Source organism: Salvelinus namaycush, chromosome 31 (genome assembly GCF_016432855.1).
Source record: "Salvelinus namaycush isolate Seneca chromosome 31, SaNama_1.0, whole genome shotgun sequence".
Taxonomy (NCBI): domain Eukaryota; kingdom Metazoa; phylum Chordata; class Actinopteri; order Salmoniformes; family Salmonidae; genus Salvelinus; species Salvelinus namaycush.
In genome coordinates, this window is record NC_052337.1 from 26,817,344 (window position 1) to 26,829,734 (window position 12,391).

Here is a 12,391-nt window from a genome sequence, read left to right on the forward strand (position 1 = left end):
TGTTTGTGTGTGCACGTATATTTGTGTGAGTGCACGTATGAACACATGTATGTCTATGTCTACGTGTGTCTATAGGCGTGATCCACCTTTGTGAAGATGGTTGAAGAAACAGTGGAGAAGAGGGCATTGGGGAGCAGCAACATGTGAAAACACGTTCTCGGTGCTCAGATCCAGGGTGAACAATTTACTATTAATACTTGACCAACACCTCCCCACAGTGTTAATTTTGTAACATTTAATTTGGAATCGAACCCAATTTACTAATCTGGCTTTTTTTCTATACATTTTTGGCCTTTTAATCATAAAATGACGAGGCAACAACGGCCACGGGCCACAAAGGACCAGGCCTCTGCTGAAGCCTCGGGCTCACCTGACACGGACTCTGATCCCCCCCGGCCTAGCCATCGTAATGGTGGCTATCATTAAATCTGAACAGACTGTGCTGGCTAACGTGGAGTCATTATCCACTGACCTATCCACACAAATAGCTATTCTCACCACCGAGGTCAACATAAAGATAGACTCTGTTAATGAAGACTTGGCGAGACAAGACACCTGTCTGAATAGCCTGGAAGATGGCGCAAATATTTACTCCGACAAAGTGGTGACACTGGAAGAGCAAGTCACCCTGCTTTCATCAGATGTCGTCAAACTCACTTCCAAGGTTGAGGACCTCGAGAACAGACAGCACCGGGGGAACGGTGACATTTTTGGCGTGAGAGAGGGACTCGAGACCGTAGGCGGACTGTGGCCTACTCTGTCCATAGCTAAACTGCTACAGGAAATTCTAGGCCTCGATTACACCCCCACCCTTGACCATGTGCACAGAAGCATACAGTCCGCACTGAAGAATGGGTAGCTGCCCAGACCCATAGTAGTTAAATTCCACTACCTTCAGGAGAAAGAGGATGTCTTCCGTAAGGCAGCGCGAGCAGCTCCCATCACCCACGATGGCCAGAATATTCACATTTACCCAGACTACACGGCGACAGTCATGAAGAAGAGGTCAGCCTTCAACGAGGTGAGGGGGCTCCTACACCGCTGTCTGAACACCAAGTTCGGCATTCTTTACCCAGCTGTACTGAAGATCACTACTCCCTTCGGCGGGCAGAAGACATTCTTAGATCGAACCAAGGCCAAAGAATACACTGTCGTGCATCTACATCCACAGGAGGACAGGCGACATAATACTAACTAGCCATTGTGGGCTCCTACTGTGACCCTGCACTAGCCGTGCTAACGCGACCAAGGACCAACAGGAATGTCAGTGTTCAGTGCCAGTCAATTTTCAGTGTTCTGGCTTGTTAGGATGTTCAACAGAGGGTTACAGTACATTTATACAAATGTTCAATTTTACTGGGTTTGTTTTCCTATTTACTTATTTAATGAAATGTTTTTGGAGTATATGTGTGTATATATGTACAGTTGAAGTCAGAAGTTTACATACACTTAGGTTGAAGTCGTTTTCAACCACTCCACAAATTTCTTGTTAACACACTATAGTTTTGGCAAGTCGGTTAGGACATCTACTTTGTGCATGACGCAAGTCATTTTTCCAACAATTGTTTACAGACAGACTATTTCACTTATAATTCACTATATCACAATTCCAGTGGGTCAGAAGTTTACATACACTAAGTTGACTGTGCCTTTAAACAGTTTGGAATATTCCAGAAAAGGATGTCATAGCTTTAGAAGCTTCTGATAGGCTAATGGACATCATTTGAGTCAATTGGAGGTGTACCTGTGGATGTATTTGTCACACCCTGGCCTTTGTTATATTGATTTTCTTTATTAGTTTAGTTAGGTCAGGGTGTGACATGGGGGATGTTGGTGTGTTTTGTCTTGTTTAGGGTGTGTGTATTGTTTAGGGGGTTTTGTAGTATGTATGGGGTTGTGTTCAGTGTAGGTGTTTAGGAAAGTCTATGGTTGCCTGATTTGGTTCTCAATCAGAGACAGCTGTTTATTGTTGTCTCTGATTGGGAGCCATATTTAAGGCAGCCATAGGCTTTAGGTGTTTGTGGGTAATTGTCTATGTTGAACGTTAGTAGCTTGTGTGTGCACTTTCGTTTGTAGCTTCACGGTCGTTTGTTGTTTTGTTAGTTTGTCAAAGTGTTTCGTTTTGTGTTTCATCTTCTAATAAAAAGATGTATTCGTATCCCGCTGCGCCTTGGTCCGCTTATTATGACGATCGTGACAGAATTACCCAACAAACCAGGACCAAGCAGCGTGGTAAAAAGCAGCAGCAGCGATGTCAAGACTCCTGGACGTGGGAGGAAATCCTAGACGGGAGAGGACCCTGGGCACAGCCAGGGGAATATCACCGCCCCAAGGCAGAGATGGAGGCAGCACGGCGACACGGTAGGAGGCCCGAGAGACAGCCCAAAAAAATTATTGGGGGGGGGCACTTGGAGCAGTCGGCGAAGTTGAGGGGTGAGTCTGAGATTGTCGAGGAGTTATTGGACAGATTGGAGGAGAGTGAACGAAGGGGAGATTATGAGACATTCGAGGAGTTGTTGACGAAATTGGAGAAGAGTGAAGAGAGAGAGCTGTTGGTTTGGCAGAGTATGCATGGCATTCTCCCTGAGGAGCGTGTTAGCTGTCCGATGCCACCTGTGTCAGTTCCTCGTACTCAGCCTGAAACTTGTGTTAAAGTTCCGGAAGATTTGATGCCGGCTATACACACCAGGTCTCCAGTACACCTTCACAACCCGGTGTGTCCTGTTCCTGCTTCTTACACTCATCCTGAGATGCGTGTCCCCAGCCCGGTACCACCAGTTCCTGCACCACGCACTAGGCCTAATGTGCGTCTCCAGAGCCCTGTTCCTCCTCCACGCACTAGCCCTATGGTGCGTGTCTCCAGCCCATTACCACCAGTGCCTACACCACGCACCAAGCCTCCTGTGCGCCTCCAGAGTCCTGTGCGTCCTGTTGCTGCTCCCCGCACTAGCCTGAAGGTGCGTGTCCTTAGCCCGGTACCTCCAGTTCCGGCACCACGCACCAGGCCTACAGTGCGTCTCAGCCGGCCAGAGTCTGCCGTCTGCCCAGCGGCGCCTGAACTGCCCGTCTGCCCAACGTCGTCTGAACTGTCCGTCTGCCAAGCGCCGCATGAACTGCCCGTCTGTACTGAGCCTTCAAAGCCGCCCGTCTGTACTGAGCCTTCAAAGCCGCCCGTCTGTACTGAGCCTTCAAAGCCGCCCGTCTGTACTGAGCCTGCAAAGCCGCCCGTCTGCCATGAGCCTTCAGAGCCGTCCGCCAGACAGGAGCCGCTAGAGCCGTCCGCCAGACAGGAGCCGCTAGAGCCTTCCGCCAGACAGGAGCCGCTAGAGCCTTCCGCCAGACAGGAGCCGCTAGAGCCTTCCGCCAGACAGGAGCAGCCAGAGCCTTCCGCCAGACAGGAGCAGCCAGAGCCTTCCGCCAGACAGGAGCAGCCAGAGCCTTCCGCCAGACAGGAGCAGCCAGAGCCGTCAGCCAGACGGGAGCAGCCAGAGCCGTCAGCCAGCCATGACCAGCCAGAGCCGTCAGCCAGCCATGACCAGCCAGAGCCGTCAGCCAGCCATGACCAGCCAGAGCCGTCAGCCAGCCATGACCAGCCAGAGCCGTCAGCCAGCCATGACCAGCCAGAGCAGTCAGCCAGCCATGACCAGCCAGAGCCGTCAGCCAGCCATGACCAGCCAGAGCCGTCAGCCAGCCAGGATCCGCCAGAGCCGTCAGCCAGCCAGGATCCGCCAGAGCCGTCTGCCAGCCAGGATCCGCCCCTCAGTCCGGAGCTGCCCCTCAGTCCGGAGCTGCCCCTCAGTCCGGAGCTGCCCCTCAGTCCGGAGCTGCCCCTCAGTCCGGAGCTGCCCCTCCGTCCAGTAGCGCCCTCTGGGATGGTATTCAGTCCGGGACTCGCCGTTCCAGAGGCGCCACCAAAGCGGGTAGTGACTATGGTGGAGGGGGGTCCACGTCCCGCACCCGAGCCGCCACCATAGGAAGGCCCACCCGGACCCTCCCCTTCTGTGTCAGGTTTTGCGGCCGGAGTCCACACCTTTGGGGGGGGGGGGTACTGTCACACCCTGGCCTTTGTTATATTGATTTTCTTTATTAGTTTAGTTAGGTCAGGGTGTGACATGGGGGATGTTTGTGTGTTTTGTCTTGTTTAGGGTGTGTGTATTGTTTAGGGGGTTTTGTAGTATGTATGGGGTTGTGTTCAGTGTAGGTGTTTAGGAAAGTCTATGGTTGCCTGATTTGGTTCTCAATCAGAGACAGCTGTTTATTGTTGTCTCTGATTGGGAGCCATATTTAAGGCAGCCATAGGCTTTAGGTGTTTGTGGGTAATTGTCTATGTTGAACGTAAATAGCTTGTGTGTGCACTTTCGTTTGTAGCTTCACGGTCGTTTGTTGTTTTGTTAGTTTGTCAAAGTGTTTCGTTTCGTGTTTCATCTTCTAATAAAAAGATGTATTCGTATCCCGCTGCGCCTTGGTCCGCTTATTATGACGATCGTGACAGTATTTCAAGGCCTACCTTCAAACTCAGTGCCTCTTTGCTTGACATCATGGGAAAATCAAAAGAAATCAGCCAAGACCTCAGAAAAAATTGTATACCTCCAAGTCTAGTTCATCCTTGGGTGCAATTTTCAAACACCTGAAGGTACCACGTTCATCTGTACAAACAATAGTATGTAAGTATAAACACCATGGGACCACGCAGCCGTCATACTGCTCAGGAAGGAGACGCGTTCTGTCTCCTAGAGATGAACGTACTTTGGTGCGAAAAGTGCAAATCAATCCCAGAACAACAACAAAGGACCTTGTGAAGATTCTGGAGGAAACAGGCACAAAAGTATCTATATCCTCAGTAAAACGAGTCCTATATTGACATAACCTGAAAGGCCGCTCAGCAAGGAGGAAGCCACTGCTCCAAAACCGCCAGAAGAAATCCAGACTACGGTTTGCAACTGCACATGGGGACAAAGATCGTACTTTTTGGAGAAATGTCCTCTGGTCTGATGAAACAAAAATAGAACTGTTTGGCCATAATGACCGTCGTTATACATCCCAACCGTGAAGCACGGAGGTGGCAGCATCATGATGTGGGGGTGCTTTGCTGCAGGAGGGACTGGTGCACTTCACAAAATAGATGGCATCATGAGGTAGGAAAAGGATGTGGATATATTGAAGCAACATCTCAAGACATCCGTCAGGAAGTTAAGCTTGGTCGCAAATGGGTCTTTCAAATGGACAATGACCCCAAGCATACTTCCAAAGTTGTGGCAAAATGGCTTAAGGACAACAAAGTCAAGGTATTGGAGTGGCCATCACAAAGCCCTGACCTCAATCCTATAGAACATTTGTGGGCAAGGAGGCCTACAAACCTGACTCAGTTACACCAGTTCTGTCAGGAGGAATGGGCCAAAATTCACCCAACTTATTGTGGGAAGCTTGTGGAAGGCTACCCGAAACGTTTGACCCAAGTTAAACAATTTAAAGGCAATGCTACAAATACTAATTGAGTGTATGTAAACTTCTGACCCACTGGGAATATAATGAAAGAAATACAAGCTGAAATAAATCATTCTCTCTACTATTATTCTGACATTTCACATTCTTAAAATGAAGTGGTGATCCTAACTGACCTAAGACAGGTCATTTTTACAAGGATTAAATGTCAGGAATTGTGAAAAACTGAGTTTAAATGTATTTGGCTAAGGTGTATGTAAACTTCCGACTTCATCTGTATTGATGTAGTGATGGGGAAATCGTTTAGCACACACGTTATTCTGGCTAACCTCTATGGTCCTAATTGGGATGACGCTCAATTTATCTCTGACCTCATCGCAAAACTTCCCGACCTTAACTCTCATCATTTGATATTGGGAAGAGATTTCAATTGTGTATTGCATCCATGTCTAGACAGATCCAGACCCGAAGCCCAACAATGTAATTTCTAAATCAGTCGCAGTGATCAGCTCATTCTAGAATCCTATAATTTGTCTGATCCATGGAGGAGGAGCAATCCCACTGCTAAACAGTACTCCTTTTTTCTCCAGTCCACCACTCATACTCTAGGATTGACTTTTTCCTGCTGGAGAAATATAATTATTCCTTTTGTAACTAATAGTCAATATCACATTATCATTATCTCAGACCTGTCCAGCTAGATATCCGCTTTCCGGACAGTACTGTGTCACAACGCGCGTGGCGACTTGACCCACTACTACTATCCTGTAATGCCTTTAAAAAATACATATCAACTCACATTGATGTCTTTTTACAGATCAACTGCACCGCTGACGTGTCTCACTCTACTGTGTGGAAACCGGATTTATCGCAGGTAGGCAATTTTTCTATAATATGTGCCGGCTATTTAATGTTCTTTATTCTGCCCACTCAACTCTACAGACAGAGTTTGTCATCTCTCTTGATGCTGAAAATGCTTTCGACTGGGTTGAGTGGGAATATCTATTTACAGTACTAGAGAGATTTGGGTTTGGCCCGTCATTCCTTTCCTGAATTAAGATATTGTACTCATCCCCAGTGGCGTCTGTTCGCACCAACAATGTTACCTCCAGCTACTTCCCTCTCCACAGGGGGGCCAGGCAGGGTTGCTGTTTATCCCCTTTCCTATTTGATATGGCTATTGAGCCTCTTGCTATCGCCCTGCGGGCGGAGGAGAGGATTATGGGAATATTGAGGGCAACATAACTCGCAAGGTGTCCTTATATGCAGACGATCTTCTTTTATACATCTCTAACCCTGTGGAGTCTATACCCTATCTCTTGGACATGCTACAAGGTTTTGGGACATTCTCTGGTTATAAGTTAAACCTAACAAAAAGTGTGCTCCTCCCCATTAATCAGTTAGCAGAAGGAATTGGGTTTGCCAATTTCCCATTTAAGGTGGAGCATCAGGTCTTTACTTATTTGGGGATAAAGACCACATGCTCATTTAAGGCTGTTTAAACATAAATTCAAAACCCTCCTGGAGCGCACTAAGCAGGATTTCATAAGGTGGTCGTCTCTTCCCATTTCACTAGCAGGTCACATTAATTCTGTTAAGATGACTGTACTACCTAGGTTTTTGTACTTATTCCAAATGATCCCCATTTTTCTGCCAAAGTCAATGTTCAAACAACTGGACAGCTACATTTCCAACTTCATTTGGAATAAGTTAAATCCACAAATGAGAGAGGTATATCTACAGAGACCTAAGGCCGCAGGCGGGCTGGGCCTTCCCAATTTTTTACACTACTACTGGTCAGCAAATATATCTAAATGTGTTTATTGGATTTCTACATTTGAAAACAAGGACGGCCCAACTTGGGCCATCATGGAGTTACAGTCAAGCCTTCCAACTTCTCCGGTCTCACTCCTGTGCTCCCCAGTGTCCATGAACCTTGGCACCCATGTTTTGAACACCATTGTTAAGAACTCCCTTAAAATCTCGTCCCAATTCCGAACAAGCAAGCAACTTCTCACCATGAACATCTAATCATCTCTTCCCAGTGTCACAGATTGACACGGCATTCCAGTTCTGGCGTAGGAACGGTCTGTGTTTTTTTGTGACCTATTTGTTGATCACACATTCGTCTTATTCCATACTCTGAGGGTTGACCATAATATTCCCAATACCCACTTTTTTAGATACCTGCAAACTCGCAGCTTTGTCAAAAAACATTTCCCTTCATTTCCTCTCGCGCCTACTAAGTGTCCAGTCGAGAGGTGCTTAGACCTTACCCCTTATCTGAAGGGCACAATCTACAGATTATACAACATAATACAGAACATTAATCCGCCTTCCTTTGCAAATACAAAATCTGCATGGGAGCAAGACATACAGTGGGGCAAAAAAGTATTTAGTCAGCCACCAATTGTGCAAGTTCTCCCACTTAAAAAGATGAGAGAGGACTGTAATTTTCATCATAGGTACACTTCAACTATGACAGACAAAATGAGAAAAAAAATCCAGAAAATCACATTGTAGGATTTTTAATGAATTTATTTGCAAATTATTCTCAATACTTTGTTATATACCCTTTGTTGGCAATGACAAAGGTCAAACGTTTTCTGTAAGTCTTCACAAGCTTTTCACACACTGTTGCTGGTATTTTGGCCCAATCCTCCATGCTCCTCTAGAGCAGTGATGTTTTGGGGCTGTTGCTGGGCAACACAGACTTTCAACTCCCTCCAAAGATTTTCTATGGGGTTGAGATCTGGAGACTGGCTAGGCCACTCCAGGACCTTGAAATGCTTCTTACGAAGCCACTCCTTCGTTGCCCGGGCGGTGTGTTTGGGATCATTGTCATGCTGAAAGACCCAGCCACGTTTCATCTTCAATGCCCTTGCTGATGGAAGGAGGTTTTCACTCAAAATCTCACGATACATGGCCCCATTCATTCTTTCCTTTACACGGATCAGTCGACCTGGTCCCTTGGCAGAAAAACAGCCCCAAAGCATGATGTTTCCACCCCCATGCTTCACAGTAGGTATGGTGTTCTTTGGATGCAACTCAGCATTCTTTGTCCTCCAAACACGACGAGTACCAAAAAGTTCTATTTTGGTTTCATCTGACCATATGACATTCTCCCAATCTTCTTCTGGATCATCCAAATGCTCTCTAGCAAACTTCAGACGGGCCTGGACATGTACTGGCTTAAGCAGGGGGACACGTCTGGCAGGATTTGAGTCCCTGGCGGCGTAGTGTGTTACTGATGGTAGGCTTTGTTACTTTGGTCCCAGCTCTCTGCAGGTCATTCACTAGGTCCCCTCGTGTGGTTCTGGGATTTTTGCTCACCGTTCTTGTGATCATTTTGACCCCACGGGGTGAGATCTTGCGTGGAGCCCCAGATCGAGGGAGATTATCTTCCATTTCCTAATAATTGCTCCCACAGTTGATTTCTTCAAACCAAGCTGCTTACCTATTGCAGATTCAGTCTTCCCAGCCTGGTGCAGGTCTACAATTTTGTTTCTGGTGTCCTTTGACAGCTCTTTGGTCTTGGCCATAGTGGAGTTTGGAGTGTGACTGTTTGAGGTTGTGTAACGGCAGCCTTCCCTCTCTTCACGAGAAGAGAGAGTGTAACAGGGATCGGACCAAGACGCAGCGTATTCCGTGTTCAACATACTTAATGACAGACGAAAACGTGAACACTTACAAAACTACAAAATAACAAACGTGGCTTACCGATACAGTCCTTTCTGGTGCAGACAAAACACAGAGACAGGAAACAACCACCCACAAAATCCCAACACAAAACAAGCCACCTATATATGATTCCCAATCAGGGACAACGATTGACAGCTGCCTCTGATTGAGAACCATATTAGGCCGAACACAGAAACAGACAAACTAGACACACAACATAGAATGCCCACCCAGCTCACGTCCTGACCAACACTAAAACAAGCAAAACACATAAGCACTATGGTCAGGACGTGACAGGTTGTGGACAGGTGTCTTTTATACTGATAACAAGTTCAAACAGGTGCCATTAATACAGGTAACGAGTGGAGGACAGAGGAGCCTCTTAAAGAAGAAGTTACAGGTCTGTGAGAGCCAGAAATCTTGCTTGTTTGTAGGTGACCAAATACTTATTTTCCACCATCATTTGCAAATAAATAAATTAAAAATCCTACAATGTGATTTTCTGGATTTTTTTTTCTCATTTTGTCTGTCATAGTTGAAGTGTACCTATGATGAAGATTACAGGCCTCTCTCATCTTTTTAAGTGGGAGAACTTGCACAATTGGTGGCTGACTAAATACTTTTTTGCCCCACTCTAGGTGGCGAGCTACTCAATGATATATGGCAACAAAGTATTGTGCGTATCCACACATCATCATTTTGCATAAGGCATGGGCTTATTCAGTTTAAGGCTTTGCACCGACTCCATTACTCAAATGACAGATTGGCAAAAATACACCCAAATGTTGACCCCAAGTGTTTGAGATGCCACCAGAGTCCAGCGACTGTGGGACACCTGTTTTGGTCATGCCAATCTTTGAGTGGCCTCTGGGACCCCATTTTTGAGGCATTTGCACATATGTGTAATACAACTGTTAGCCCCAACCCGGTCAGTGCCATTTTTGGGGCACTTCCCCTAGACCAGAATGCTATCACGCGTCAGGCAAATGCTAGCTCGCCTTGTTCTCTTTTTTGTTGCATTGGGTTAAGGAGGTGATGTCATCTCTGACTCTGGAGAAGGTTAGGTACACTGGGCTTGGGTCCCGACAAAAGTTAAACTTAACCTGGTCCCCATTAATACAATACATGGAGAGCCTGTCTTTTACTTAGTGTAACTTGCAACATTTTCCCCATTGTTTTTGTTTCTATTACTGTTTGTTTCTGTTTTTATTTCCTATTTAACTTACTTTTATAGATGCCTTGGTGGGTGGGTGGGAGGGAGTGGATGGTGGGATGGAGGGAGGGTGGGAGTGGATGCTGGATGGATGGATGGGAGAATGAGGGGTTGGGGCTGTACTGTTTTGTTTTTATATCTGAAAATCTATAAATAAAGTAAAAAAATCTATAATAAAGAAACAGTGGCTACAGTAACAGACAAATTCAACTTATCGACTGGATATAAAACTTCATGTTACAGGGTTGGAAGGCAGCCATTCTCAGATCTGCTGGAATGGAAAGATTTTAAAAAATGAGAATACTGGAGATGATGGTGAAAACGATCATGTGGTTTTTGTCCAAAGGCCGCCTAGAACTCCAAGGCATTCTTGAGAATGTTAGTGGTTATTGCCATTTTACTTCATGATCATTAACACTGCAGTTCTGCTGGCTCAGATAGGTCAACTTAGACCAGTAACATATTAAGTATCTGGACCAATTAGGTTGATCGTTACTTATACTTGAAATCTGTGGGCCAATGGGATAATCTCTTACTAATGAAGTGTTTTACCTGAGCCACAATAAGGAACTTTTGGACACAGACAACAACACGTCACCATTTTCTCAGCTACTTCCCACAGTGGAAGTGGAAGACGACATTTGACACTGACGCCAAAACAAACAGTGACACCAGATGTGGTGGGGGCACCAGAATCGCTGTGACAACTTAGACGTCTCCAAGTCTTTCCGAGCCTCACCTGGGTCCCAGCTCATCTTCACTCCGCCAGACGAAGTCTCCAAACTTCTCGTAGTGGGAGTTGTAGTGGTGCTGCACCCTGTAAAGCAGCGGAGGGGGAATCTCCATCAGAGTGTTGTAGGCCGTCTGCTGCTCCTTGCCGCTGGTGTAGCCGTTGTACAGGTTATACACCTTGTCTGCTATCTCTGACACAGGAGGAGGTGGAAGAGGGGAAATGTTGAAGTCATTTGGAAGACACAGGTAAACGTGGGATAAGTATATCAAATGAAGGTGGGCAAGTCAACCCAAGATCACCATCACAAGTAAAACCTAGTTGCTGGTGATAACCCTGGTGCTGGAATAAAATGTGATATTGTATATTGGAGAGAGAAAGGGATGGATGCTGAGGGGGATGAATGGGGAGAGTGGGAAGGTGGTTAAGGAGGGGGAGGGAGGAGAGAGAGAGATGGCGAGTAACCTGCTGTGGATTTCAAGGGCATCACAACAGGCTGAGGGTTAGGAGAAAGAGGTGAGAATGGCAGGGGGAGGGGGGAAAGCGTGAGGGAGAGATGGAATGAAGAAAAATAATGTGGTAAGGAGGGAGGAATGTGATAGGGAAAGCAAAGTGTCTGTGGAGAATGTATGTTAAGAGAGAAGAGATTATGGGGAAAGGAGAATGTATAAAGGACGGATGGAAAGGTTCTGGGATGGACAGAGTATAGAAAGAGAATATCAAGTATGAAAAGGGAGTATGAGGAGGAGTACCTTCTGCTCTGCTATCATCTACCATTGGACAAGACGTCCGCACTGAGACGAAGCTAGACTCTGAACGACTCCCTCGACTGTCCACAGCATATAGAGTGAACCTGAGAGAGAGAGAGAGAGCGCAAGAGGGAGAGAGAGAGAGAGAGAGAGAGAGAGCGCAAGAGGGAGAGAGAGAATTAAGAAAACAAATAACACAATATAGAAGCTGACATATTTCATATGTCAACAAAAATTAACAACCTTTCATATGTACTGTTAAAGTATGAGGGAACTCAAAAGTAACAGGCCTCTTTCAACAGAAAGAAATACCTATGTGGCTCCAGCCATTCCATCCCAACCTCCTTTCAAAGCTAGATGCACCGAGTGTACCCCAGCTCTTACACTTTGCACAGCGTTTTTATGAGCCACTGTTGACAGCAACAGAACTCCTTTTTGAAAATAGCCATAACTCAGAGCCAGGTCAGGACTCGAGACCCAGGAGTTGGTAAAGGACTCGGGGGGGGATTCGATTACGTCTGTAAGTGGTCCCTGCCTGGTACGCGACAGACCAGCCAGTCGGCAGCAACGGCCATT

The 12,391-nt window shown here is 46.4% G+C and overlaps 1 protein-coding gene across 1 annotated transcript in view; it reads right to left on the reverse strand.

Moving 5' to 3' along the window:
- LOC120025537 (astrotactin-2-like) overlaps positions 1–12,391 on the reverse strand; it is a 451,161-nt gene that overhangs the window by 10,689 nt on the left and 428,081 nt on the right. The window contains exons 21-22 of the mRNA XM_038970100.1: positions 11,819–11,919; positions 11,076–11,259 (exon numbers count right to left, since the gene is read on the reverse strand). Of these exons, the coding sequence (XP_038826028.1) occupies positions 11,076–11,259; positions 11,819–11,919 (285 nt within the window). The remainder of the gene's footprint in view (positions 1–11,075; positions 11,260–11,818; positions 11,920–12,391) is intronic.